Here is a 26550-nt window from a genome sequence, read left to right on the forward strand (position 1 = left end):
TTCTCCCTTCCTTTCTTCTTCCTTTTCTTCTTTTTCGATCTTCTTATTATTATCAAAATTATTATTCTCATTTCTTTTCTTCTCATATTCTTTTTTTCGATATTCTTCTTATCTTATCATCCTCATTTCCTTTCTTCTTTTGTTCGATCTCTGTCTCATCTTTTTGTTCTTATACTTCCTATTTATAGACCCCCCTTCTCCCTTGATATAGTCTTGCTTTGTTTCCTCTTGCAAATGAAATCCTCCTTGTTTTTTCTTCCTTTTTTATAATGCTCCCTTTTCATTTTCTCCTCCTTCTTCTTCTTCACTGATAATTGTGTAATCCTACACCTCCATCTCCTAAGTTTTCTCTTTCTATTTCCCTTCTATTTATTCTTGTTATGAATTTGCTTGTGCTTCTTTTTTTCGCCTTTTTTCTTCGTCGTCTTATCTTCTCTTTATACCTATTCTCATTCTTTTACTCCCGTCGTCCTATTTTGCTTAATTTTGTTCTCTCTGTTTTTCTCTTCATGCAAAATGAAAAAAAATGAAGAATATGATATTTCCTTTTAAAAGTATGCCCCCCAAAACATGAATCTTCAAAATATCGTTATATGCATACAAGTAATACTTTCTGAACAAGAAATCATAATCTTCTCGATTAAAATTTGCAAGGTGGTATACGACAATTATTATGAAGATTATTTATCATCCAATTACTTAAGTTAGCCCACCCCATCCCCCATGATCACCATTATCTTCTCCCTTCATCTTTTTTTCTGTTTCGTCTGCTTTTTTATTTTATCTTTTTCTTTGTCTTATCATTATTATATTCATAATCTTAACCATTGTTGTTATTATTATCAATATTATTATTTTTTTTTATTATCCGATTGTTATATTTTCTTTTATTATTTGTTATTATCATTGTTAGTGTTGATAGTAATGTTTATAATTGTTATCATTGATATTATGTAAACATTTGAATATTTTACATGTAAAGAATAAAAAAAATTAGTTTAATTCGATTGAAAAATATTATTGTTATTGTCATGAATGCCATCCCCTCTACTCTCTCTAATCCCCTTACCTCTAGTCAACCTCTACTTATATTCTCTCTCTCCTTTATTTTCCCTTTACTTTTTTCCCTTCTATTCAATCAGTAGCTTACGCAGGGGGGAGAGGGTTCAATTTCATACGAGGCGCTTTTAATCGAAAAAAATGTACTACAACACAGCGCAGACAAGTGGGTTATGCTCTCTCTCTCTTCTTCATCTCCCGTTCCGTGCCCCCCGGCCCTCTCTCTATTTTTTCCCTTCTGAGTATATTCTCGTCATCACAGAAATATGTCCAAACCCGGCAATCCAAGCCCAACCCATACTAAAAAATAGAACCTACATTAGGATAGGTGCCCGGCATATTCGGCCCATAATCAATTTCAAATGATTTCTAGATTTTATACGTCGTCGAGAAATGTTCAACAAAAACCTCCAAATTATTTCCTTAATTCAAAATCCAACGGAGACGTTGCCATGTATTTGTGTAAAAAAAATGAATATTATGTATCAAATGATTCTAGTAATTAAAATTGTATTAAAAACAAGACATTCTGCCTTTCTTTCATTATCCAAGAATATACAATAAGTCCCTGCAAACCGTTTTATTTATTGTGAACTTACTCAATTCTCAGTTTATTTCACTAGTTTAGAACGTGTGTGGTTATTTTCTTGACATTTATGTGCAAAGGATTTAATGATCAACAAATGATTAGTAATTCATGGAAAATGCAAGAAAAAATAACTTAAGTATATGTTGGTCAATTTAAAATGGAAAAAAAATGAGTGTGACCAGAAAGACATTTTCGGTTTTGCTGGTATTCTAGTTGTCAGAGATCGGCGGTGAACCAAGGAATTCTTGGTGGAGGGGACTATAAATGCGCTACTTTTTCTTTACTTTTTTCTGACAAGCAAAGGGGGGGGGGGGGAGAAATAGAGGTCAGCAATGAAATCGCAACCCAAGTTACACCATTACTATTTTATACCCTTTTTTTATTCTAGTGCATATAAATTATATTCCATCATTTAACCCCCCCCCCATTTGTTTCGCCACACTCACTGTCAAATTTTCGGACAATATATGATTTGATTAACATTTTAGGAACTTTCCGTTCGGAAATTATTATTTCCTACATTCAGTTTGTTTTAATATCCAATTTCGTCAAGATGAAAAAGGACTCTGAAAATAATAACCTGCATTGCCAAAGTATAATTCTAAAATGTCGTAAGTGTATATAATTTCTCACCCGGTACATTCACCTGTACAGAATTTCGATGTATTAAAATAATTCTTATGTTTTATTTCTCCACTTCCTTTTTCCTTGTAGTCAACAATCCATAAGAGTTCCGATGAAAATACAAATATAACGAGTTAATTAGAGAACTGTAAGAGGAAGAGCGTGCTTCAAAAGAGATACATAGAAAGGCCATTCTCGCCTGCCTAAATATCATATTCCAGCTCATATTAAGTGATATATATTATCTCTAATTAATTAATTAATTGTATCTATTAATCAATTCATGTACTGATTGCTTTATCTCATATTTATCTTTATCAAAGTTGAACGTCTGTTATATTCTATGGAGTACGGCCAAAAATGAAACAAATAACTGAATGGACGTATATGGAATCACAATATGCTTTATGCCGTTTTTCTCGCACCCTTCTAACAAGCAATTAAAAAATATTAAACGAGCTGCATGATGATAATGATTAATAATTTATATAATATCCACTAAACATTGTGATCAAGGCGCTCTACTTATTCATTACCCGGCTTACATCATTTGTTCCGTGAAAAGCATTATAGGCCTGTTTGCAGACATAAACATAAATATTTTATTTTAATATATTCTGCTTTTCATTCCCTCTATCTTCTCGAATAATATATCCATGGAATGCATATTTACTCCATGCTCTGAATTCCTATCGCATCACATTTTTTTTATATGCAGGTCAATCCAAACCACGATAACATACTCAATCAGAATAAAATCAATTGGGGAAACCTTAGATTTTTTTTCGAAAATTCATATGAGATTACTGATATGGATAAAACATGCTTGATATACTTTGTACATCGTAAATAACACATATTAGTCTTCATTAGCATGATTATGCCAATGTCACGGCGTTTATCACTCTTTGGTGTTAAACCAAACTGACAAAGTGTGAATTCATCCGTACATCCTTCCCTTTCAAGTCACTCTTTTACATTGTTAGTAAGTGGCAACTTTATTGACCTTCGCTGGATGCCCTTTTGTGATTTTCAAAGGAAGGGGGGGCCATGCCTCCATCAATTACCACATCCGTATCGTTAGAACAAAATAGAGTGTACGTACGATCCGAGGTATTCTCAATAGCCAGCTGTATACACTTTTTGTTTAGGATTATAGAAATCGATATCAACTTAAAGTCGTGTACTCTCTTCTAGTTTGATCTAGCTTGATCAGTTCATGAAGTTGAATATTATGACAGCCATTTTCAAGAGGCAAAATAATGCACCTAAATGAAAGAAGAAAACAAAAATCGATGTGTTATAAACTGAAACCATGATTTTTCTTCTTCCTATATTTTATCAACGGCGCCATTTTTTAAAAAAGAAGTGCACACCTAGTTAGCAGTAATGCATATAGCATTTTCATTTATTTGAAAAGCAGGATAAAAGAGCATTGTAGATTAAATGCCTTGCTCACGGGCATAGGTGCCGCGGCCGGGATCGAACCCCGGACTTTTTGAAACCTCACAAGCAATCTTATAAAGTATCGATCGTTTTCGATCTATCGTTGATCATATCAGCGCACGCACGCAGCTCTGCGTGCGTTTTGGGTTGCATTTCGCTGCTCCCATTGTTTTCCCTCACTTTTATTGATTACGGTATATACGTGGTTCTGCGAAACTGAAAATCGTTGAAATCAAGCTTCCATCGCGGCAATGCCCACTGTACGCCAATATTGGACTCTCTTCGAAGCATAACTCGTTTTATAATGCTTTATAAACTATAAAAACAAAAGGTAAAAACGTATGACTTTCTGGAATGTGTAGTTTAATTAATGGACATTGTAATTATAACACAGAAAAGGCAGAAACATAGTATGAAATTGTATTTTTAAAGCCTGAAAATGGATGCGAGTAATAGCCTTTGGGGAACCGACTATATACGGCTCCCGTACATGAATAAGTTTTAGGGAACCGTATATATCCGGCTCCCGTTGGCAACGGGTTAAGGGATTAGTGCTAAGCAATACCTCAGTCACACTACTAGAACTTGAATCGCGATTAGAATATCGTTAAACTGAGATTATTTTGTCCATGCGCAAAATGAAAAAGATTTCTTTTTCGAGACCAATTGATATTTGAATTTCACTTTTTCCTTGTGTTCAAACCCAACACCCTTAATAGGAAGTTTTGATTAATCTTTGGAAAAGGAAACACTTGGACAAATACACTTAAATACATCAAGAGAAGAACATACTTTAATTCTATGATCAACTAATTTCTTTAACGATATTCTGCTGTATCATTTCCTTATCATTATTTACTTTCTCCTCATGGAATCCATATATAAGTGCACGGCCAGCAAGGCCAAGGCAGATGTTCAGAGATGACTAGACAAGGTCATCACTGCCGGAAGTTAGGCAACCCAAGACGATTTATCCACCCAACACTGAGTACTATAAAAAAAATCCCTGTATCCATCTATTTAGGCAAGTTTCTTTTTAAATATTTCAATTTCTTAAGCATTGTGTCATTATGTGATTATCATATATTCTTGTACTTGTTTTGTAAAATATTCTGCAATGCAGCCTTTGACCGCGGATGAATTTTGAATAAACCATAACCATTACCTTTACCATTATCATCATTATTTACATTCTCCTTGTATAGGATTCGGAGGATGGTACGTGCCAACGTTAGAGTGGCCCGAGGAGGAGGAGGGGGAAGGTGTTCAGAAAAAACCAAAAAAGGCCACCGCTGCACTAGAAAAGCAGCTGAACTAGATTTGTGTATGCAACACTGTAAGTACAATGCCTTTAATACCTTTTTTCCATTGGCGGATCCAGGGGGCCTGGGCCCCCTATTGGCGGAGTAAAAAAATGAAAAAAGGGGGAAAGAAAGAAAAAAGGGGAAAAGAGAGTGAAAAAAGGGGAAATATAAGAGACGAAGATGATTGAATGAAACAAGATGAGGGGAAGACTTGGAAAATGATTTGTTTTTATTCTTTCGTATCTCTATATAAAATCATGCCATATACCTACTAAAGTGTAATTTCTAACATTTCTACCCAACACTGAGTACTATGCCAGTTTACATTGATTTTGATTATGCATGGATAAAAAAAACTATCCATCTATTTAGGCAAGTTTCTTTTTAAATATTTTATTTTCTTATGCATTGTGTCATTATACAATTGATTATCATATATTCTTGTACTCGTTTTGTAAAATATTCTGCAATTCAGCCTTTGACTGCGGATGAATTTTGAATAAACCATAACCATTACCTTTACAATTATCATTATTTACATTCTCCTTGTATAGGATTCGGAGGATGGTTCGTTGTAACCAAAGACTGGCCAGGGGAGGAAGGTGTTCGGAAAAGACCCGAAAGGGTCACCGCTGCACGAGAAAAGCAGTGGAACTCGATTTATGCAGGCAACACTGTAAGTACAATGCCTTTAATACCATTTTCCATTGGCGGATCCAGGGGGCCTGGGCCCCCTATTGGCGGAGCAAAAAAAAATGAAAAAAGGGGGAAAGAAAGAAAAAAGGGGAAAAGAGAGTGAAAAAAGGGGAAATATAAGAGACGAAGATGATTGAATGAAACAAGATAAAGGGACAACTTGGAAATGATTTTTTATTCTTTCGTATCTCTATATAAAATTATGACATATATCTACTAAAGTGTAATTTCTAACATTTCTACCACCTGAAACACTCTCAGTTTCTCGATCTGATAATAATTTATACGATGTATGTTTGAAAGGAAAGAGGATGAAGCAAGAAAAGCCAAAATCAGAATGCCTTTTTTTAGCGCAAACTAGGTGTTCGAATTATAATTGGCCCGTGTCCACTTTGCTGACAAAGATACTTTTCTTAATTTATAAAAGGTACTTAATATTCTCACTTATTTTTCTCACTCGCTGGTATATTTATTTCAGGTTGACAGCTAAGCCTGTATATGACACCACGATTGAGCTAATCACGCCATACTGTTAAAAGGGCATCCCGTGCGTGATGTTGTGAGCGCTAATCGCAAGCTCAAAGTTTTGGGATATTTCAATAAGAAATGAAAATAAAAAATTCTTGTAATCATAAAAAAGATGTGAAACTGAACAAAGAATTAATGTGAGCACGAAGCACAAGCTGAAATTTCATGATATTCAAACAGAAAAACTGGACACTCTAAGCAAGTTTATAAGCAGAAAATGGTGAATGCCTTACTACATTATAACTCAGATGTTGTTTGAAGGTTTGCATGGTGACATGTACAATTGCTGATGTGGTTTACGGTACACCATGTGGAGTGTTATAGAAACAGTGGATAGAAGAGAAGAAGTGGATAGGCGAGAAAGTGGAGATTGGAGAATAGAGTATTCTTTCTTGAAAAAAATCCTGAAAAGGACTGTAAACCAGAAGGAATGTTGAGTGAAAACAGCTTGAGTAGTAGAGCTGATGAGGAGATGCTGGCTTGAGTCGGCGAGTAGAGATGATGAGTAGTAGAGAGACTCGACGTTTCGGACAGGTTGACTGTCCGTCTTCTTCTCTCCTGAAGACGGACAGTCAACCTGTCCGAAACGTCGAGTCTCTCTACTACTCATCATCTCTACTCGCCGACTCAAGCCAGCATCTCCTCATCAGCTCTACTACTCAAGCTGTTCTCACTCAACATTCCTTCTGGTTTACAGTCCTTTTCAGGACTATTTTCAAGAAAGAATACTCTATTCTCAAATCTCCACTTTCTCGCCTATCCACTTCTCTTCTTCTATCCACTGTTTCTATAACACTCCACATGGTGTACCGTAAACCACATCAGCAATTGTACATTATAACTGGACTGAGCACGAGCAAAAATGTATGTTCTAACCTGAAATGTATGTTTGACTTCAAACAGAGTATTTAAAGGAGAATGAAACCATTGGAACAAGATAGCTTGTATGAAAACAGAAAAATCAAAGAAACAGATCAACAAAAGTTTGAGAAAAATCGGACAAAGAATGAGAAAGTTCTGAGCATTTGAATATTGCGATCACTAATGCTATGGAGATAGCAAATTGGCAATGCGACAAAGATGTGTGATGTCACTTGTGAACAACTCTCCCCATTACTTTAGTATATATTTCACTTGAATTGCCTCTTTTATCACATCTATCCATAAATCATGTGTTCTTTTTACATGAGGGCATGTAATACATATTTTTAAAGAATACATTATGGATAAAGAGTTTGTATCATCATAAGAAAAAGCAAAAAGAGACATTTTGAGGGTATTTTATAGTCCACCAAAGGGAAAGTTGTTCATCCGTGACATCACACATCCTTGTCGCATTGCCAATAGGAGGATCTCCATGGCATTAGTGATTGCAATATTCAAATGCTCATAACTTTGTCATTATTTTTCCGATTTTTCTCAAACTTTCTTTATTCTTATTCTTTGATTTTTATGTTTTTACATAAGTCTATTTGTTCCAAAGGTTTCATTCCCCTTTAATTTCATGCATCAATTTTAGAAAGTTCTAATTAATCTTTTGAAAAGGTAACACTTTCACAAAAAGATTTAAATACATCAAGAGAAGAACATACTTTAATTCTATGATCGACTAATTTCTTTAACGATATTCTCCTGTATCATTCCCTTATCATTATTTACTTTCTCCTCCATAGATTAGTGCAAGCTATAGCCAGCAAGGCAAAGGCAGATGTTCATAGAAGACTAGACAAGGTCATCACTGCCAAAGTTAGGCAACCCAAGACGATTTATCCACCCAACACTGAGTACTATGCCAGTTTACATTGATTTTGATTATGCATGGATAAAAAAAAACCTGTATCCATCTATTTAGGCAAGTTTCTTTTTAAATATTTTAATTTCTTAAGCATTGTGTCACTATGTAATGATTATATGTTCTTGTACTTGTTTTTGTAAAAATATTCGGCAATTCAGCCTTTGGCTTCGAATGAATTTTCAATAAACCATTACCGTTACCATTATCATCACTATTTACTTCCTCCTTGTATAGAATCTGCCAGATGGTCCGACAAAAAGAACAAATTTGGAGAGGACATGGGGAGGACGCTGTTCCGAACGAATGAAAAAAGGACATCGGTGCTCACGAAAGGGATATTCTCCTGTATCACTTTCTTATCATGATTATATATTTACTATCTCCTTTGATAGAATTCGCAGGTTAGTTCATGACAAACACCGAGTCAAGCGTGGGGCAAGGTGCTCGGAGAAGTCTAGGAGAAAGGCCATAGCTGCCAGAGGAAGGCAGTACAAGAAGATTTGTGTGCTTACACTGAAATTTGTAGTCCCTGTCAATACACAAACCCGAAGTGGAATAAGAAAGAAAAGGTAAGGTGAGGTTTTGATTATTACTATAATTAGAAATAACCGTGAATATGTTGAGCTATCGTTTTCTGCACAGGTAGAAATTTAGCAGATTAACCCTATATAGCCCAGGGGGGCCTAAAAGGCCCCCTCAACATTTTTCGCGATAATTTCTAAATGCAAAAAAATAATTAGCTGAATTTCGACTTTTTTCTTTCACACCTCCAGCACATGGTGAGACCCTGTTTGCGAAAATCGGGGGTACACTTGCGGAGTTATAGCACATATTCATGACCAATGTCACCGAAATTGGCAATTTCCATCGACTTTATATGTGTGTACAATGTATGGGTTTTACAAATAGTGTTGTCAGATGAATGTTTTTTTTCTGTTTTTCCTCACATATCTTTCTTTTGGGCTATCACCAACTATTCTAGATTTAAAAAAAACAAAAAATAGAGATTTCAAAACAAAGAAATACATAAATTAAAAACAAAGAAATACATAAGAATTTGGAAACACGGAAGGAAACAAGATTATCCAACAAAATAGCCTCAAGGGTGAATGAATATTCATTTTCTATAATTTGCATAAGTATTTTCACTTTTTGATGATATAATGTCAAAATATAAAGTAAATATCACCTTTCTTCAGTACACAACTAGAAAAAAAATTTATGCCCAGACGTGGTAATCAATATGTGAAATTCAGAATTTCAAGAAAAAATAGCATATGCGCATAATTAATTATTATAATCTAATTATACAATTTCAATACAGTTGAGCGAGCTGTCTTTTAGATTACATGACTGGCTACTAACATGCTTGATTCCATTGCATTTTCTCAAAAAATGGGGGGAAACTACAAAAAAATGAAAATTCCTTGAAAAAATTTGAATATTTGCATAATTAGATAAATAAAAAATGATAATAAATTACAAATTTGACAAACATTCTAGTAAAATACATAATGAGACACCCACACACCGAATTTGGTCGCAATCGGTTGATAAACGGCCGAGATCTGAGGGGGGGCCTATTCTCCCCCCCCCCCCCCGGGCTATGCAATTTCAAAATAGCCCGAGCTATATAGGGTTAAAGACCAAAGAAATTACTTGAACCTAAAGACGGCAAGAGATGATGACTGCAGACCAAAGACACCCACCTTACAACCCCACATCTCAGCATGGGGTCAGTATGGCTGGTCTTCATCCTAGTGCCACTCCTATAATAGAAGCACAAGCCAACAACGCCCTCAAAACAAGTTCAAAGAGGGCAAAAAAGACTACTAGGATTCACTTCTGTAAATTTTCACTTTTTGAAAGGAAGATAGTTGTTGAAACTTAGAATGCATCAGAAATGAACATTTCATCTCAAAATTTGGCAGATGCAAAGGATAAAAAAGGGAGAAGCGATGGATAATCGCGGATCTAAGAGCTAGGTTCACGTAAACAAACGTACAATGAGAATGTTACTAACATGGGTCTACACAATGATATCAAAGTGAAGCCAGTGTTTGTACGCCAGTCTGACATATCAAATGCAACAAATAATGCACCCACCGGGGAGCAGATCTACATCGCCCTTACCAAGGTAATGTCTTCTTCTATATTGAGTGTACAGAAAGTAGGCAGTCTGTGGAGACTGTATTGGCACACAACGAGTAGAATCATGTTGATCACAGAAGGAATTCATATGAGGAAAGAAAGTACCTGTCTTTGACAAAAACCCCTTTATGAGAAAAAAAACAATGGAGATTTGTTGAATGAATAAATGACATCCCACTCTCCATTTTGAAGAATGGATTGATAAGTTGCTATATTTACTAAACGTGATGTCTACTTTATACACTTGCTGAACAAAATTCACCATGTAAATAACTAATACAGTACCTCAATTGTGTGTTTGTGGATGTTTTTTGTTCTACTTAATTATTCTTTGTTGTTGCTTTTATGAAAGTTTTTTATCAAACACCCTTTTTTCTCAAATGTCAAAGTCGTTGCAATGTACGTTCAGAAATGGCCTATTATAATAGGCCATTTCTAAATTAGTCTTGTTCAATGAAGTAAATAGGCTTTCATTTAAAATATTCCATAATTCTATTGTGTAATACTGTGGCGGTGGGCTTGCAAGTGTGTGGTCAGTTAAAAGAAACGGGGGAAAAATTAAATGGGAGCTTGGGGCAAAAGAGAGCTGAGGAGAGCTCCTGCAATTCCATAAGATCTTATATAAACTGTTATACAATGTAACAAAGTTAGACTGGTATAATCCAGTTCGTTGTTCATTTCTGCGCATGATCAAGAGATTCTACGCATGATCAGAGGAAGGTCATTTGTACTAAAGTGACATGGTGGTTTAAAAACTAATGAAATAAGCACCAATTTTGATGTCTTGATTATTCATATATTGTTTTGAAAAGTGGTATTCATTTACATCCACAAAAACAATGCGTCCACGAACGACTGGTATTTCAGTTTGCTAAGGACATTGTGCAACATGCTATGATATGCATTTAAAGTAGGAATGCAATAAATATCTTCATTAAGTGTTCATTTGCAAGATTGGTGTGCTATTCTAGTCAACTGGTCTATTCAATTTCTTCATCCTGCTATGTAAGGCAAACTTACGTATTATCTTGCTTTGAAATAATGAAAGAAATGAAAGGTCATTTGACCAAAATTGTCCCTGAAGTAACTATGAACTGGTCTATTCTGGCAAGCCCTGAAAGTAGCCTTGAAATAAAAATTCTTTGTTTTCCCCTCTAATGAAGTGATCGTTTCTAATTCACACAATCGGCGTACTTGATCACTAAAAACAGCCTTTGAAAATGCATAGTTGCCAGGCCAAATGTCTCTAGAATCTAGCTATTACTGCATTATTTCACCCTCTGATAATCACAATATAAACTAAACATTTAACGCTGATCTCACTCAATAATAATAATAATAATAGGCATTTATATAGCGCCATCTATCTAGAAATATTCTATTCCGAGGCGCGTTGTTATTATTATTACCCCGGCTTTAGCTTGAGCTGCCTCTCAGCGCTCATGCGAATTAATCCTGCCGGGTACCTATTCACCTCACCTGGGTCGAGTGCAGCACAATGTGGATAAATTTCTTGCTGAAGGAAATTACGCCATGGCTGGGATTAGAACCCACGACCCTCTGTTTCAAAATCAGAAGACTTATCCACTGCGCCACAACTTTTTTTTTTAATCAGCCACAGCAACAGAAGTATGATATATGATGGAGCGAATGGCCACAAATTAAAAAAAAAATAGCCAGCATTGCGCAAGTTTCAATAACTTTGCACATACGCTGAAAAAAAAGTTGAAAACAGCTGATCTCTCACTCCACTGAATGTAATGATACAAAGGAAATCTTCTCTTAGAACTATATATCATTACCAACATGATATATATATATATATATATATATATATATATATATATAAATAAAACTATATTCTATGTAAAAGAGTAACCTGCAATACATTTCAGATCATCAAGTAGGAGAGACTCTCATGATAAAACCTGTCTCAGTCCAAGATCACTGTTTTTCTTTATGCAGTCTAGGGGTGTCTGTCCTCTGGACTTCTGCAGTCTTCATACTAGGTTGAGCTTTAAGAACCACCTTTCAGATTTCTGTATTGCCTTGTTCTGCAGCCTGCATTGTAAGATAAAAGAAAAACTCATTTCAAATAGATTATTTTCTCAACAATTACAAAATGTCATAAAATATTAGCAATGGTTTATTCTTTAAGGTAAGAACAAGCTTTTACTAGACTGGGCTTTTTGAGTGCATGAAAATTCCAGGGGATGTGGCCCATCCCCCAAAAAGCGAAACCGAGATTTATCGATGATTTATCATAGCTTAATCACAAATTCAATAGACAAATGACTTACCAATGTAAAGATTAGAATCTCCTCTTTCAACTTAATCCTTAATCACACAAAAAGGTCAAGAAGTAAACAAGTTATGTTCCCTCAAAACAATGCTGGTATTTCCATGATTTCATTAGAAAAAACATGTTTTCACCATTTTCCCACAGAAGCTATCGCATGGATAACAAAAGACACAACACATCATCAACAAAACGGAGTGTCAAGTGAGTTTGAATGCTAGCCTATAGAACCTCTTTATTTTATGAAATTATCGAAATTCAAGCCTTATTTCAAATAAACAGAACTTTGCTATTTCTTGACAATTTTCTGTAATTGAGGTATCAAATTAAAGTGCAGATATTGAACTTTTTAGAAATGTGGTTTTCTTTTTGAAACTCGGATACAGCCCGCCAAATGACTTTTTGGTATCGGGTCATTCCATGCCAATTCACCCAATGAATGTGCAATTTTGCACCCGACCGTCTCAGAATTCGTTGTAATTTGGTATACATAAAATTCACCATGGCCCAAGCACAAAACAAAAAAAATTAGTCCAATCGGTCCATCGGTTCCCGCGCTACGGCCCGTCCTTTTCTCCTTGTTTTGACAAAAATGGGCGTGACCTTCAACTTTCAATGGCCACTGCGTTGTTACGTGTTGACCAATTTTCATGAAACTGGTACCATTTGATAGGAAATTCAGAGAGGAATCCAAAACATGCATCGAATAATGTATTGGAGCAATTTATAAGGTCATGACCTTTGACCTTAACTTTGACCTTGAGTTTGACCCCCGGACAAATAATTTTTTAACTTGATTTTCGTGTATGTTAATTATTGGTATGATATTGACAAAATATGTTAAAATCAATGATGATATTTTATTTCTTCACCTTTAAAAACTCTTCCAAAGATACCATGAAATTTCACTCTAGTCCCACACACTGATATTCATGTTAGTAAAGTGTTCACCAGTTACATGATTTCTTCCAATCTTAAGTGACAGCATGCAAACACATGAAAAGAAATTAAGCTTAATCAGTTCACAAATAAAAGATGAAACGTTCATGAGTAGGTATCTGTTTAGGCATTTTATGATTCAGCAATATATATCATATACATATATATACATGTATATATTTTGATGATAAAAGTGAAGACTTTACTACCATGAATATATATGATATATATTGCCGAACATCAAAATGAATATATATTGATGAACATCAAAATGCCTAAACAGATACCTATTCATGAGCATAAAGGTTTAATCTTTTATTTGTGAACTGATTAAGCTTAATTTCTTTTCATGTGCTTGCATACTGTAACTTAAGATTGGAAGAAATCATGTAACTGGTAAACACTTTACTAACATGAATTATGTTGTTCAGTAGTGAACACCATATCTACGAAGTAGCCATACTTACCTATTCCCTTAAAAGCCATTCGATCGCCACGCTCGAATACACCCGGCAAAAAATTTCTCCTATAAAAGGAGAAAAAGTCTGCAACGCAGACTAGAGCCCCGCACGACAAGGAGGGAAACCCCGCCCTATATACTATAAGTACCTTGCGTGCGTGGCTCACTTCCTCTTTCTTAGGCAAACGAACCTCAGAAACAGAAAGAGGGGAGGTGGGAGGGTAGCATAGGTAAGTATGGCTACTTCGTAGATATGGTGTTCACTACTGAACAACATAATCTACTTCAGATACGCCATACTTACCTATTCCCTTAAAAGCCAGATTCCCACGGAAACAACTATGGGAGGTGGTCAGGCCAAAGCCAAGAGGCCCTACAGATCAAATCTATTATACAAGATACTAAAGACAAGCTTGTAAAGTTAAACTCATACCTTGGATTAGCGATGGGAACCGGACAGGGTGGCCCTTGCAAACTTGGATTCATCACCGAGGACATCCGAGAGGTAGCAGGATGTGAATGTATTAGTGTTGGACCAATATGCCGCTTTCATTATATCCTCCATGGGTACGCCCTTGAATAAAGCCCAGGAAGCAGCCAATCCTCTTGTGTCATGGGCTCTAACTTTCTGGTGAATGATGACTGGATCACCAGCAGATTTCACTGCCTCCACAATCCAACGAGAGATAGTATCCGGCGAGACGGCCCTGTGAGGGGGAATAAAACTAACAAAAAGTTGATCGGAAGCACGAAATTGTTTAGTCTTATCAAGATACCATTTTAATGCTCTTACCGGGCACCAAAACCTATCCTCCCTAACTGAAGAAAAGGAACTTATGGATGGTAGAACAATTTCAAGAGGGAGAGAGGACTCCCGTTGATTCTTGGCAAGAAAACGACCATGAGGAATAAGTCTAACCTTGTTTTTCTCCCAACGAATATGCCCAGGAGCTGTGGTAAGAGCATGGATAGAGCTACGCCTCTGACCAGAAGCCGCTGCCAGAAGGAAAACAGTTTTTATGTGTGAGGGGATGAGAAATAACCCTTCTTTATAATGCAAATCAGTCAGGTACAAAAAGGAATGTAGCTAAAGAGGAGCGATATGCTCCAGTGGACATACACTCACTGCATGCAGGAAAAGCTCATACATGCAGTGAGCAGATGAGGCTGGCTGTAGCTGCATGTGCCTACATGAAGTGGTAATCGATGTCTCATCCTGATATTCTTGATGTATATAGTTGATTTTGGACACCTTAATATGTGAGTACAATATATAATTTACTCTCTGATGTTAAGATTTGCTGAGGAGCTAAATTAGACAGATTATGATTTGTGTGAAGAAGAGGGAGATAACTTCAATTTACATGAAGGAGGCATGCTGGTATAGTAACCGAGTTATGCCTATTAATGCTAGAAAGGCGTGTCATTAAGACATAATACTATATATAAACTGCCTTTTGGTAAGCCTTGTATTTATAAAGACAGGGCCTGTTGGTTTTCTTGTGGAATTCACCTTGGTAAGCAAATGTGTTCATAACTAATTACAGATAGCAAATATTGAAATCTTTTCTAGAGTTGAGGTGACTTGAATATTGATAGATGTCATGCCCCACTGATTTGGATTGTGATTAGTTGAGTATGTTTCTATATTGCTTAAGACTGATAGAATGATTATGATAGCTCACTCAATTTGCAGAATTGTGTTACCGGTATATATCTATGTGAAAGTAATAAATAGGGAATGGCCTTCCATATCTATGTGAAAGTAATAAATAGGGAATGGCCTTCTTTGCAGATCTATTTACTACATGCATTTCATAGGCTGAGGTAAACTCAATATATACAATGTACATGTATGAACTAAATTGCATACAGTGTATATGGAAGATGATATATTTGTAATTATGGACCTTTAGTTTTTCTGCTCTGCTCTGAAAGCAGCTGTAGCAAGTAATTATTTGTGATCATAATGATGCAATACTTACTGTAATTTTGTGTCTTTTAATTGTCTACAGCAACTGAAGTGACCTCAGTCAAGGGTCTTCTACCCTCTTTTGTTTGATTTGGACATGATGAAATAAAGCTTGGCCTCATACCCAATAGAACCGCAAAAACAACCGCTTCGTCTGATTGATGACTTACATATGGTTAAATCCCGCAAAGATGCATTATGCATTGGCTCAAAAGGGGGCTGACTGAGGGAGACTAACACCTGGGGAAGGCTCCAAGCAGGAGCAAGAAGCCTTCTACTGGGTCTGTTAAGAAAGAAGGACTTTAATAACCTTGACAGAAAAATAGAGGAGGAAACAGATTCACCATTGTCAAAGCCTTCATGTAGGACAGCTATGGCAGACCTGTAACCTCGAATAGTATTACATGCCAAATTCTTGTCATACAAAGATATAAAAAATTCAGCAATCTCACCTACAGATGCCTTGCATGGATTAGTCTTAGCCTGCCGACACCATCTAACATAGTGACTGAGTCTGGAGTCGTAGGTTGATCGTGTGGAAGACCGTAAACATTCGGCCGAGAAATTGGCAGCCCGTTCAGAAAGTCCAGCCTTGATTGCTGCTGCCCTGTAATGGGCCACAGTGTGAGCCTCAGTTTGTTGGGCTCGGGGTAGTAGTGCTGGGTCCCTGGTTGACTCAGGATGTCCTGCCTCATCGGTAGAATCACTGGGCTCCCCCACAGAAGGCCGACTATCGTTGAGAACCATGGTCGGCGGGGCCACCAGGGGGCGACTAGCAGTATGGTTGCTCCTTCCTCCTCTACTTTCTGAAGTACCTTGGGGATGATTGCAAATGGAGGAAAAGCATAACCGAAAACATTGTCCCATGGAATTGAGAAGGCGTCCGTCGCCACTGCTATTGGATCCCTGTGCTTGGTGCAGTAAGTAGTGATCTGCTTGTTTAGTGTTGAGGCAAATAGATCTATCTGTGGGTTGCCGAATTGATTGAATATCTCCTTGGCCACAGCCTCGTGGAGCATCCATTCCGAGGGGAGATAGCGTCCCCTCGATAAGAAGTCTGCTATGTGATTCTCCTTTCCTGGAATGTGGGATGCCTTCACCGTGATGTTGCGACTGTCGCACCATGTCAAAATCTCTAGAGTCAGTCTGCAAAGGGTCCTTGACCGAGTTCCCCCTTCTTTGTTGAGATATGTTACCACCGTCTGGTTGTCTGACTTTATCAGGACACACTTTTCCACTATCTCGGATGCAAAGTGTTGGAGGGCTAACTGCACCGCAATCATCTCCAACCTGTTTATGTGAAAATTCAGCTGATGACCAGTCCAGTCCCCCCACACCCTCTTCGAGTCCATGACTGCGCCCCAACCTTGGTTTGAGGCGTCGGTTAGGATGACCACTGACGGAAGGGGACCTCTGAAGGGCTTCCCTGAGGTCAGAGACAAGGGAAGAAGCCACCACTGAATGGCCCCTATTGACTCCGGAGATAGAGGGATGTAGGTTTTCTCGGCGTCCATGGGTGGGCGAAAAAACTTGAGGAGATGTAGCTGGAGTAGTCTCATCCTCAGTCTGCAAAGGGGGACTGTATCCACTAAGCTTGCTAAGAGTCCCAGAAAAATCTGCCAAGTCTTCGCAGTGGAGAAACGACTGGACAGGAGTTGCTCCGCGACTGCTCTCGTTCTCTGAACCCGGTGGGGAAGGGGGGCTGCCAGCTGACGCGGGATGTCTATAAATGCTCCAAGGAAATCCGGAGTCTGAGTTGGAGTCAATCTTGATTTTTCCCAGTTTATGAGAAGGCCTAAATTTGTCGTTAACGCGATAGTGACCTTCAAGTGTCTGTGAAGGGATTGTTCTGAGGGGGCGAGGATCAACCAATCGTCGAGATAACAAAAAATTTTTACCCCTCTTCTTCTTAGCTCTGCAGCAATTACCCTGACGAGCCTTGTAAAAATGCGAGGAGCAGAGCGAAGGCCGAAAGGGAGGGCCTGATACTGGTAAGTGTCCCCTCCTATTGCGAAACCTAGGAGATGCTGAGAGGACTTTGCTATTGGAACGTGAAGATACGCGTCCGATAAGTCTATAGATGCCGCCCACTCGTGGGGGCGAAGCAGGGGCAGGATCTTGGAGAGGCATTCCATCTTGAATGGCTTGTTTTCGATGAACCTGTTTAGTTTCTTTAGATTCAGGATCATCCTGAATTTTCCGGACCGTTTCCGAATTAGGAAGACATTTGACAAAACAATTTTTCGGCTGGAGGGCACCTTGGAAATTGCATGCTTTCTCTCCAGTTCGTTGATTTCCCTTAAGAGAGCCTCTCTCTTTTCGAGAGAGCGGGGGAGGGCAGAGGTGGTTCTTAGTTGTGCGAACGCGTCCCGATAATCTGGGTCGATCTCGACCCGGTATCCCTCCCGCACTATCCTGAGAATTAGTTTGTCTCTTGTTATGAGGCTCCAATTTTTTGCAAAGAAAATGAGTCTTCCTCCTACGGGGGCTATGGGGGCTAGTAAGTCTGGGAAAACGGTCCGGCCAAGGAGTCACAAGTGTTTAGGGGGGTACTGAGAACCGCGGGACGATCTGCGTCGACCCCGAAAGGGCTTAGGGGTCCTTTGATTGGTCTGGGGCCTCCTATCCCTGACCTCGCGTTGTGGGGGGGCCTGCTGTTGCTGGTTACTCGGCCCAGAGGCCTGCTGACGTGAGGAGGAACGTTGGCCATAAGAATGTGAAGACAGCCTGTACACTGTCTTATCAGCCGTGGAAGAGGCAGAGATGGAAGATTCTAAAACTTCCTGAAAACGACCACTGAAAAGGTCATCCCCCCAGGCTGGCAGTCTTTCGAGTAGTCGAGTAGCATTTTTTTCAATCTGAAGTAGGTCAATGACCTGTGAACGTCTTGCTCTCGTGCAAAGTAAGGCCGTTCTCGACGCCTGTTCAAACTGGTATTCTGCAATCTTCATAACACACTCCCATATGTCTCTGCGATCCTCTGGGGAGATACATAGTCTCTCAGATTCCCGAAAGGCTGTCAAAAGATATGTGTGATAGGTTGCTAGGCGCATAGATGCCCTGGCTGCCTGGTCAATAGAGGTCAACTGACTCTCCATACGCTTAAATCTACGTGACCCGAGTGGATTCTGATTAGAGTAGCGCGATCTCTTAGCCTTAGCATCACCAACACAAAAGGCTGCATCTGGGACTGTGGGAGTCTTGAAAGCGTGCTTAAAGTCTCGTTCCCCAAAGCGAAAGTGCTTCTTAACCACTCTGTTGGTAGGACGTAAGTCCCTTCCCCTGTCATTAAGGTAATTCAGGCAGGATGAGAAGGGTTTGTCAAGCTTCACCGCAGCTGAGTTGACAGATTGTCTCCCAAGCTCCGAATCGAGACAGAAAATAGGCTTAGATTCCTCCAAGTCGGTAGTCTCTGCCTTAAGCTGGGGGCAGTATTTCGTAATCAAATCTGCAGCCGAAACAGGCTTGCTTTCTACGCTATCATGGCGAGAGCTGGGGCTGGAAGCAAAAATAGCTGAAGAAAAACCCTCACTAATCACTGAAGCCCCCTCCTTCTCATAACGACCGCTAGCAATGCTCTGTCTCTCTGATCCTGAAGTAGAAAGTTGAGACAGCAAAGAGTCTGCCCATTTTCGCTTGCGGGATGCTATGGGCCGATGGTAGCCATATTCAGAGTCTGAATCATCCTCATTTATATCAATAGAGGGAGCATGACAGGTACTCGGGCTTCTCCCCCGAGTACGGCTTTCAATGTCCCGTTGTCCTGGCCGTGGCCGCTTCGCCGGTACTCCGTCACGCCTCAGCGGCCCGTCCGGCGTCGGGGCGCCTGGGCTGTCGGGCCGAGTTTTGGTCTGCGCCGCTGATCTGGTAGGGGCGCTGGTGTCGCCTGCAATCGGCTGATTCGACAAGTTCATACATTTTTGCGCCGCCTGGAACATCTTCATGAACCATGCCGCCGAGGCAATGTCCGTGTCGTCAGGGGGATGAAAACCCGTTTTTACGTCCTTCCCTGATTCCCCCATCTTCGCTTTCTTGGTGACGGGAATCGTCTCGAATTTATCCGAGTCGTCCAAAGAAAACTCGGCCCCCTTCGGTATCTTTCCCAGTAAGGTGACGGACGTCCCGAGGGTTAATTCGTCCGGAGTAGGGGTTTTAGCTGTCTTCCCCTTGGGTTTGGCCTGGGAGGGGGTCTTGACTTTTCCTTTGAGGGGGATTTTGAACCCTGTACCTCGTTTAGACCTGGCTATATTTGGGGTTTTCTTTCCTCCATCATCTTTCATAGCTCCATCCTCTTTCGTATTGTTCTGGGAAGTGTTATTACTGGCTTGATTGGGGCCCTGACGGGGAGAGTCTTTCGATCCAGTTGTTTGGCTCATTATGGTGGATAATATAGACGTGGGGCCTGAAACGTACCTCCGTCTGGTATGGCTGTGGGATCGGATGAGGCGTGGGTACCGAGACCTCTGCCTACTTCTGTGATGAGACGTGGGTTCTGAGACCTCTGTCTACTTTTGTAATGAGACGTGGGTTCTGAGACCTCTGTCTACTTTTTGTCATGAGACGTGGGTTCTGAGACCTCTGTCTACTTTTGTAATGAGACGTGGGTTCTGAGACCTCTGTCTACTTTTGTAATGAGACGTGGGTTCTGAGACCTCTGTCTACTTTTGTAATGAGACGTGGGTTCTGAGACCTCTGTCTACTTTTGTAATGAGACGTGGGTTCTGAGACCTCTGTCTACTTTTTGCCCTGAGACGTGGGTTCTGAGACCTCTGTCTACTTTGGGAAGTCTTGTACTGTTTGGGTGTATAGAAACTCTAACTGAGCGTAAGCGCCACACAACCGTTAGGTTCGGGCGCCGGCAAAAGAAAGAGGAAGTGAGCCACGCACGCAAGGTACTTATAGTATATAGGGCGGGGTTTCCCTCCTTGTCGTGCGGGGCTCTAGTCTGCGTTGCAGACTTTTTCTCCTTTTATAGGAGAAATTTTTTGCCGGGTGTATTCGAGCGTGGCGATCGAATGGCTTTTAAGGGAATAGGTAAGTATGGCGTATCTGAAGTAGATATCAGTGTGTGGGACTAGAGTGAAATTTCATGGTATCTTTGGAAGAGTTTTTAAAGGTGAAGAAATAAAATATCATCATTGATTTTAACATATTTTGTCAATATCATACCAATAATTAACATACACGAAAATCAAGTTAAAAAATTATTTGTCCGGGGGTCAAACTCAAGGTCAAAGTTAAGGTCAAAGGTCATGACCTTATAAATTGCTCCAATACATTATTCGATGCATGTTTTGGATTCCTCTCTGAATTTCCTATCAAATGGTACCAGTTTCATGATAATTGGTCAACACGTAACGACGCAGTGGCCATTGAAAGTTGAAGGTCACGCCCATTTTTGTCAAAACAAGGAGAAAAGGGCTGGCTGTAGCGCGAGAACCGACGGACCGATTGGACTATTTTTTTTGTTTTGTGCTTGAGCCATGGTGAATTTTATGTATACCAAATTACAACGAATTCTGAGACGGTCGGGTGCAACCACTGGGTGAATCCAGATGGAATGACCCTATCCCCTCTTCAAATTGTTTTTGCTTGTCATGCATGAATGAAAAATAATCTTAGTAATTTCAAATGAAAGAGGAGATTCTAAGTTTTACAATGGTAGGTCATTTGTCTATTGCATTTGTGATCAAGTAATGATAAATCATTGATAAATCTTGGTTTCGTTTTTTTGTGGGACGCACTGCCAACCCCCCCCCAAATCTCTGCCCACTGTGTGAAAAATCGGCATACACATTGCCATCGACGTTATCTCCATAACCCCTTTAAGATTTTTTTTTTCAAAAAACAATGTACTTTCCTTTATTATGCAAATTACACAAAATTTATGCATTATATTTTTCTGAATCACTAAATAATTCATGCAAATTTTTGGGTTACAACACACTTATTTTCATAATTAACACAAATTTACTTCAAAAAATCAATACATAATTTGAAGGTAAAATAACATTGCCACTTACTTGGTACTAGCACATAGCCCCCTAGTCAATAATCATAAACGAACAGAATTTTCAGACACTTGAAGAGTTTAATTGTCAAATTGTTCATCTTTCCATATTCAAGTTAAGTTTCTGAAACATGAGATATATCATCTTTAATACAGTGAATAGTTTTACATCTCATTTTCATGAGCAGTTTATGCTGTCAGGGAATATTTTGGGGGGAACATGTCTACAGTTGTAATGTAAAAATTGGCTACCATGCAAAAAAGAAAAGAGCAGAACATTAAAATGCATACCAGCTTATTTCCTGCCATGAAGAGCTGTTTACCAAAGTGGCATCAGATTTGGCATGGAGAAGTTGAGATACAATGTCAAGATGACCACCGTAGGCAGCTCTGTGTCATATATGACCTGACCGGTTTTTTAAGGTTTAGATCAGCTCCATGTTGGAGAAACTTGAAAACAATGTCTTTGTGTCCATTGCGGCAATCATAATGCTGTAAAGTATTGAATGAAAATATCACATACTATAAATGAACAGTTCTACATTACAGCAATGTGTCCATTTTTTTCCCAAAATAACTGAATTGATATCACCAACAAAAAAAATGGCCTCAGTGTATCCAAAGGTCTTTACTTAAACAGGTAGAAATAAATGCTGAATTGAAGCTATTGGTCCATCGGTGCCCCACTGGGGATGCAAGCCACTGGTGTAATTTCCTGAAGACCAGTGGACCAATGAAAGAGTAATTTCTACAAATACAAGAACTTCAGTGTTTAAGGCTTAGATTTTTACCAGTTCATAGACTAAATTTCCTAAAAAGAAGTTTCACATGATATTAACCAAGTTAGACTATAGAAGTACGATTACCATAATAGCAATTCTTAATTTTTGTGCTTGAATGTATCGACCTGCAACATTACAATACTGTTGCATCCCCTTTGCCAAATTTGTTTACAACTATTACGATTTTTTACTTCTCACCCAGATGAAGTTTTCAGGTTACGTTACAGCAACCTTTGTTGTAGAAAGGATTATGAGATCGTACCTACAGTACCAGAGCTGTGTAACCTGATTTATCCACACTATTAACACAGCATCCACATGACAGTCGCTTCTCAACTCTTGATAGATCACCACAGAGGGCAGCAGACCAGATTCCCCTGTCCCAGTCCATTATATCCTGTGTCAGTGAGGGAGTAGGGGATGGGTGTGTACAGCACACAGAGTCACCATGACCAGGATTATGATGTGTCTTTGCCACGACCAACGAATTCTTAGAATACTTCTCTAGATTTAAAAAAATAAGAATTTCTTTGTTGAAATACATGATCGAGATGCATTGATAGCAGAGTACAAAACACAAACACAAGTCAAACACATCAGTTGCCATTATTAAGGCTTTAATTTAGTTTTTGTTCACCAAGTAAATAAAAGTAACATATTTTTCCATACTTTAATACCTCAGTCACATTTGCTCAACGATGGCCATGTGTTGAGTCGAAAAACAGCAGTTTTATTCATTTTTATTCCAACCACCTATATGTCGCTGGTACAAAAACTGTTAAAAACGGCTGTTTTTGACTTGCCATATGGCCGCCGTAGAGTAAATGTGACCAAGGAACAACTGCTAACATTGAAAATTATTTATCAATTATGATAAAATCATGTTTTTAGAGGAAAAAGAAAACAAGTGGAATGCCTCTGGCCGTCTCACCTGCATCACGCGATTCAACATAGCAGCAGTGCTGACTTTGAAAACTACAATAACTTGCACAAGATGTTCAGTGACACTTGGTTACTCTTATTTCCACGTTTTATGAACTAGACCAATACACTTACAGAGATAGGATGGTAATTCAACAAATACTCCCAATGTGACCAAAATTCAATGACCTCACAGGACCTTTGACCTTGATCATGTGACCTGAAACTTGCACAGGATATTCAGTGATACTTGATTACTCTTATGTCCAAGTTTCAAAAGTCAGATCAATAAACTTGCAAAGTTATGATGGTAATTCAACAGATACTCCCATTATGGCCAAAGTTTATTGACCTTTGACCTTGGTCATGTGACCTAAAATGCGCACAAGATGTTCAGTGATACTTGATTACTCTTATGTCCAAGATTTATTAACTAGACCAACATACTTTCAAAGTTATGATGACATTTCAAAAACTTAACCTCAGGTTTAGATTTTGATTTTGATGTTGATTCCCCCAACATGGTCCTATAGTCTCACTCTGCTATGCAGGTGAGACAAAAACAGACAAGTTGATAGATGAAAGCTTGAACAATCAGACAAACAGTTATTAATTTTTAACAAGTGGAATGCCTCTGGCCGTCTCACCTGCATCACGCGGTTCAATATAGCAGCAGTGCTGACTTTGAATACTACTCTAACTCACACAAGATGTTCAGTGATACATGGTTACTCTTATGTCCACTTTTTATGAACGAGACCAATAAACTTACAGAGATATGATGATTATTCAACAAAAAACCCCAACATAGCCAAAGTTCATTGACCTTACATGACCTTTGACCTTGATCATGTGACCTGAAACTCGCACAGGATGTTCAGTGATACTTGATTACTCTTATGTACAAGTTTCATGAATCAGATCCATAAATTTTCAAAGTTACGATGGTAATTCAACAGATACACCCAATTCGGCCAAAGTTCATTGACCTTTGACCTTGGTCATGTGACCTGAAATGCGTACAGGATGTTCAGTGATATTTGATTACTCATATGTCCAAGTTTAATGAACTAGACTAATAAACATTCAAAGTTATGATGGTAATTCAACAGATACCCCCGATTCGGCCAAAGTTCATTGACCCTAAATGACCTTTGACCTTAATCATGAGACCTGAAACATGCACAAAATATTCAGTAATGCTTGATTACTATTATGTCCAAGTTTCATGAATCAGATCCATAAACTTTCAAAGTTATGATGGGAATTCAACAGATATCCCCAATTTGGCCAAAGTTCATTGACCCTAAATGACCTTTGACCTTGGTCATGTGACGTGAAACTCATGCAGGATGTTCAGTGATACTTGATTAACCTTATGTCCAAGTTTCATGAAATAGGTCTATATATTTTCTAAGTTATGATGACATTTCAAAAACTTAACCTCAGGTTAAGATTTCGATGTTGATTCCTCCAACATGGTCTAAGTTCATTGACCCTAAATGACCTTTGACCTTGGTCATGTGACATGAAACTCTAATAGGATGTTCAGTAATACTAGATTAACCTTATGGCCAAGTTTCATGAACTAGGTCCATATACTTTCTAAGTTATGATGTCATTTCAAAAACTTAACCTCAGGTTAAGATTTGATGTTGACGCCGCCGCCGCCGGAAAAGCGGCGCCTATAGTCTCACTTGCTTCGCAGGTGAGACAAAAATTGTAAATATTGGTAATCACTCTACCCATGAAGACTTCAAATTGGCAGCAGATATGTGATGTCATATCATGATTACTCTTCCATGTACTCAAATACAGAAGGGTAAAATCAAGTTTCACTTCAACTTATAATTTTCTTTTATGAAGACACATTCTACCCGGGTTGTATTTAGATTACTGCCCCCTGGGGAATGGGTACTTAGGAAATTAATAATATACCCTTATTACTCTCTGTTATTAAGCAATAATTTAAAATGATTAGAACTTTTTTAGGGCTTGCTAACTATGCTCACAATCTCAATTTTTCTCATAATTACACTCCTTTGAAGGACGATTTGGAACTATGTCCAATTTTAACGAACTAGACCAATAAACTTTCAAAGTTATGGTAATTCAACAGATACCCCCAATTCGGCCAAAGTTCATTGACCCTAAATGACCTTTGACCTTAATCATGAGACCTGAAACTTGCACAAAATGTTCAGTGATGCAGAGATGCCAAGTTAAAACAAGTGGAATGCCTCTGGCCGTCTCACCTGCATCACGCAGTTCAATATAGCAGCAGTGCTGACTTTGAATACTACTCTAACTTGCACAAGATGTTCAGTGATACATGGTTACTCTTATGTCCACTTTTTATGAACTAGACCAATAAACTTACAGAGATATGATGGTAATTCAACAGATACCCCGATTCGGCCAAAGTTCATTGACCCTAAATGACCTTTGACCTTGATCATGTGACCTGAAACTCAAACAGGATGTTCAGTGATACTTGATTACTCTTATGTACAAGTTTCATGAATCAGATCCATAAACTTTCAAAGTTATGATGGTAATTCAACAGATACACCCAATTCGGCCAAAGTTCATTGACCTTTGACCTTGGTCATGTGACCTGAAACGCGCACAGGATGTTCAGTGATACTTGATTACTCTAATGTCCAAGTTTAACGAACTAGACCAATAAACTTTCAAAGTTATGATGGTAATTCAACAGATACCCCCCCGATTCGGCCAAAGTTCATTGACCCTAAATGACCTTTGACCTGAATCATGAGACCTGAAACTTGCACAAAATGTTCAGTGATGCTTGATTACTATTATGTCTAAGTTTCATGAATCAGATCCATAAACTTTCAAAGTTATGATGGGAATTCAACAGATATCCCCAATTCGGCCAAAGTTCATTGACCCTAAATGACCTTTGACCTTGGTCATGTGACGTGAAACTCAGGCAGGATGTTCAGTGATAC

The 26550-nt window shown here is 38.6% G+C and overlaps 1 protein-coding gene and 1 long non-coding RNA gene across 3 annotated transcripts; both read right to left on the bottom strand.

Annotated features, from left to right (window-relative positions):
• Nucleotides 1–12076: 12076 nt before the first annotated feature.
• LOC121429691 lies at nt 12077–23152 on the bottom strand. Its single transcript, XR_005971957.1, has 3 exons — nt 22917–23152; nt 22164–22364; nt 12077–12253 (listed from the first exon to the last, which is right to left on the bottom strand). It is a non-coding gene; the product is annotated as an uncharacterized LOC121429691 (long non-coding RNA).
• Nucleotides 13964–18133, bottom strand: LOC121429690. Of its 2 annotated transcripts, none has more exons than XM_041626853.1 (2): nt 16037–18133; nt 13964–14911 (listed from the first exon to the last, which is right to left on the bottom strand). In XM_041626853.1, the coding sequence occupies exons 1-2, from the start codon at nt 17990–17992 to the stop codon at nt 14330–14332; spliced, it is 2538 nt and encodes an 845-aa protein (XP_041482787.1). In that variant the 5' UTR covers nt 17993–18133; the 3' UTR covers nt 13964–14329. The 2 variants fall into 2 exon arrangements, with proteins under 2 accessions (XP_041482787.1, XP_041482788.1); XM_041626854.1 differs by having other exon boundaries at nt 14505–14597; nt 16315–18133.
• Nucleotides 23153–26550: the final 3398 nt, after the last annotated feature.

The sequence above is a fragment of the Lytechinus variegatus genome, chromosome 16 (assembly GCF_018143015.1).
Source record: "Lytechinus variegatus isolate NC3 chromosome 16, Lvar_3.0, whole genome shotgun sequence".
In the NCBI taxonomy this organism is placed as follows: domain Eukaryota; kingdom Metazoa; phylum Echinodermata; class Echinoidea; order Temnopleuroida; family Toxopneustidae; genus Lytechinus; species Lytechinus variegatus.

Bases quoted from the DNA above. Each gene is read 5' to 3' on its own strand.
- LOC121429690 (XM_041626853.1), bottom strand. From the start codon at position 17,992: ATGCCTCTCCAAGATCCTGCCCCTGCTTCGCCCCCACGAGTGGGCGGC. The intron at 14,912-16,036 runs ATATGTAAGTCA...ATCCCCTCACAC, and splicing joins CATCTTTGCGGGATTTAACC to ATAAAAACTGTTTTCCTTCT.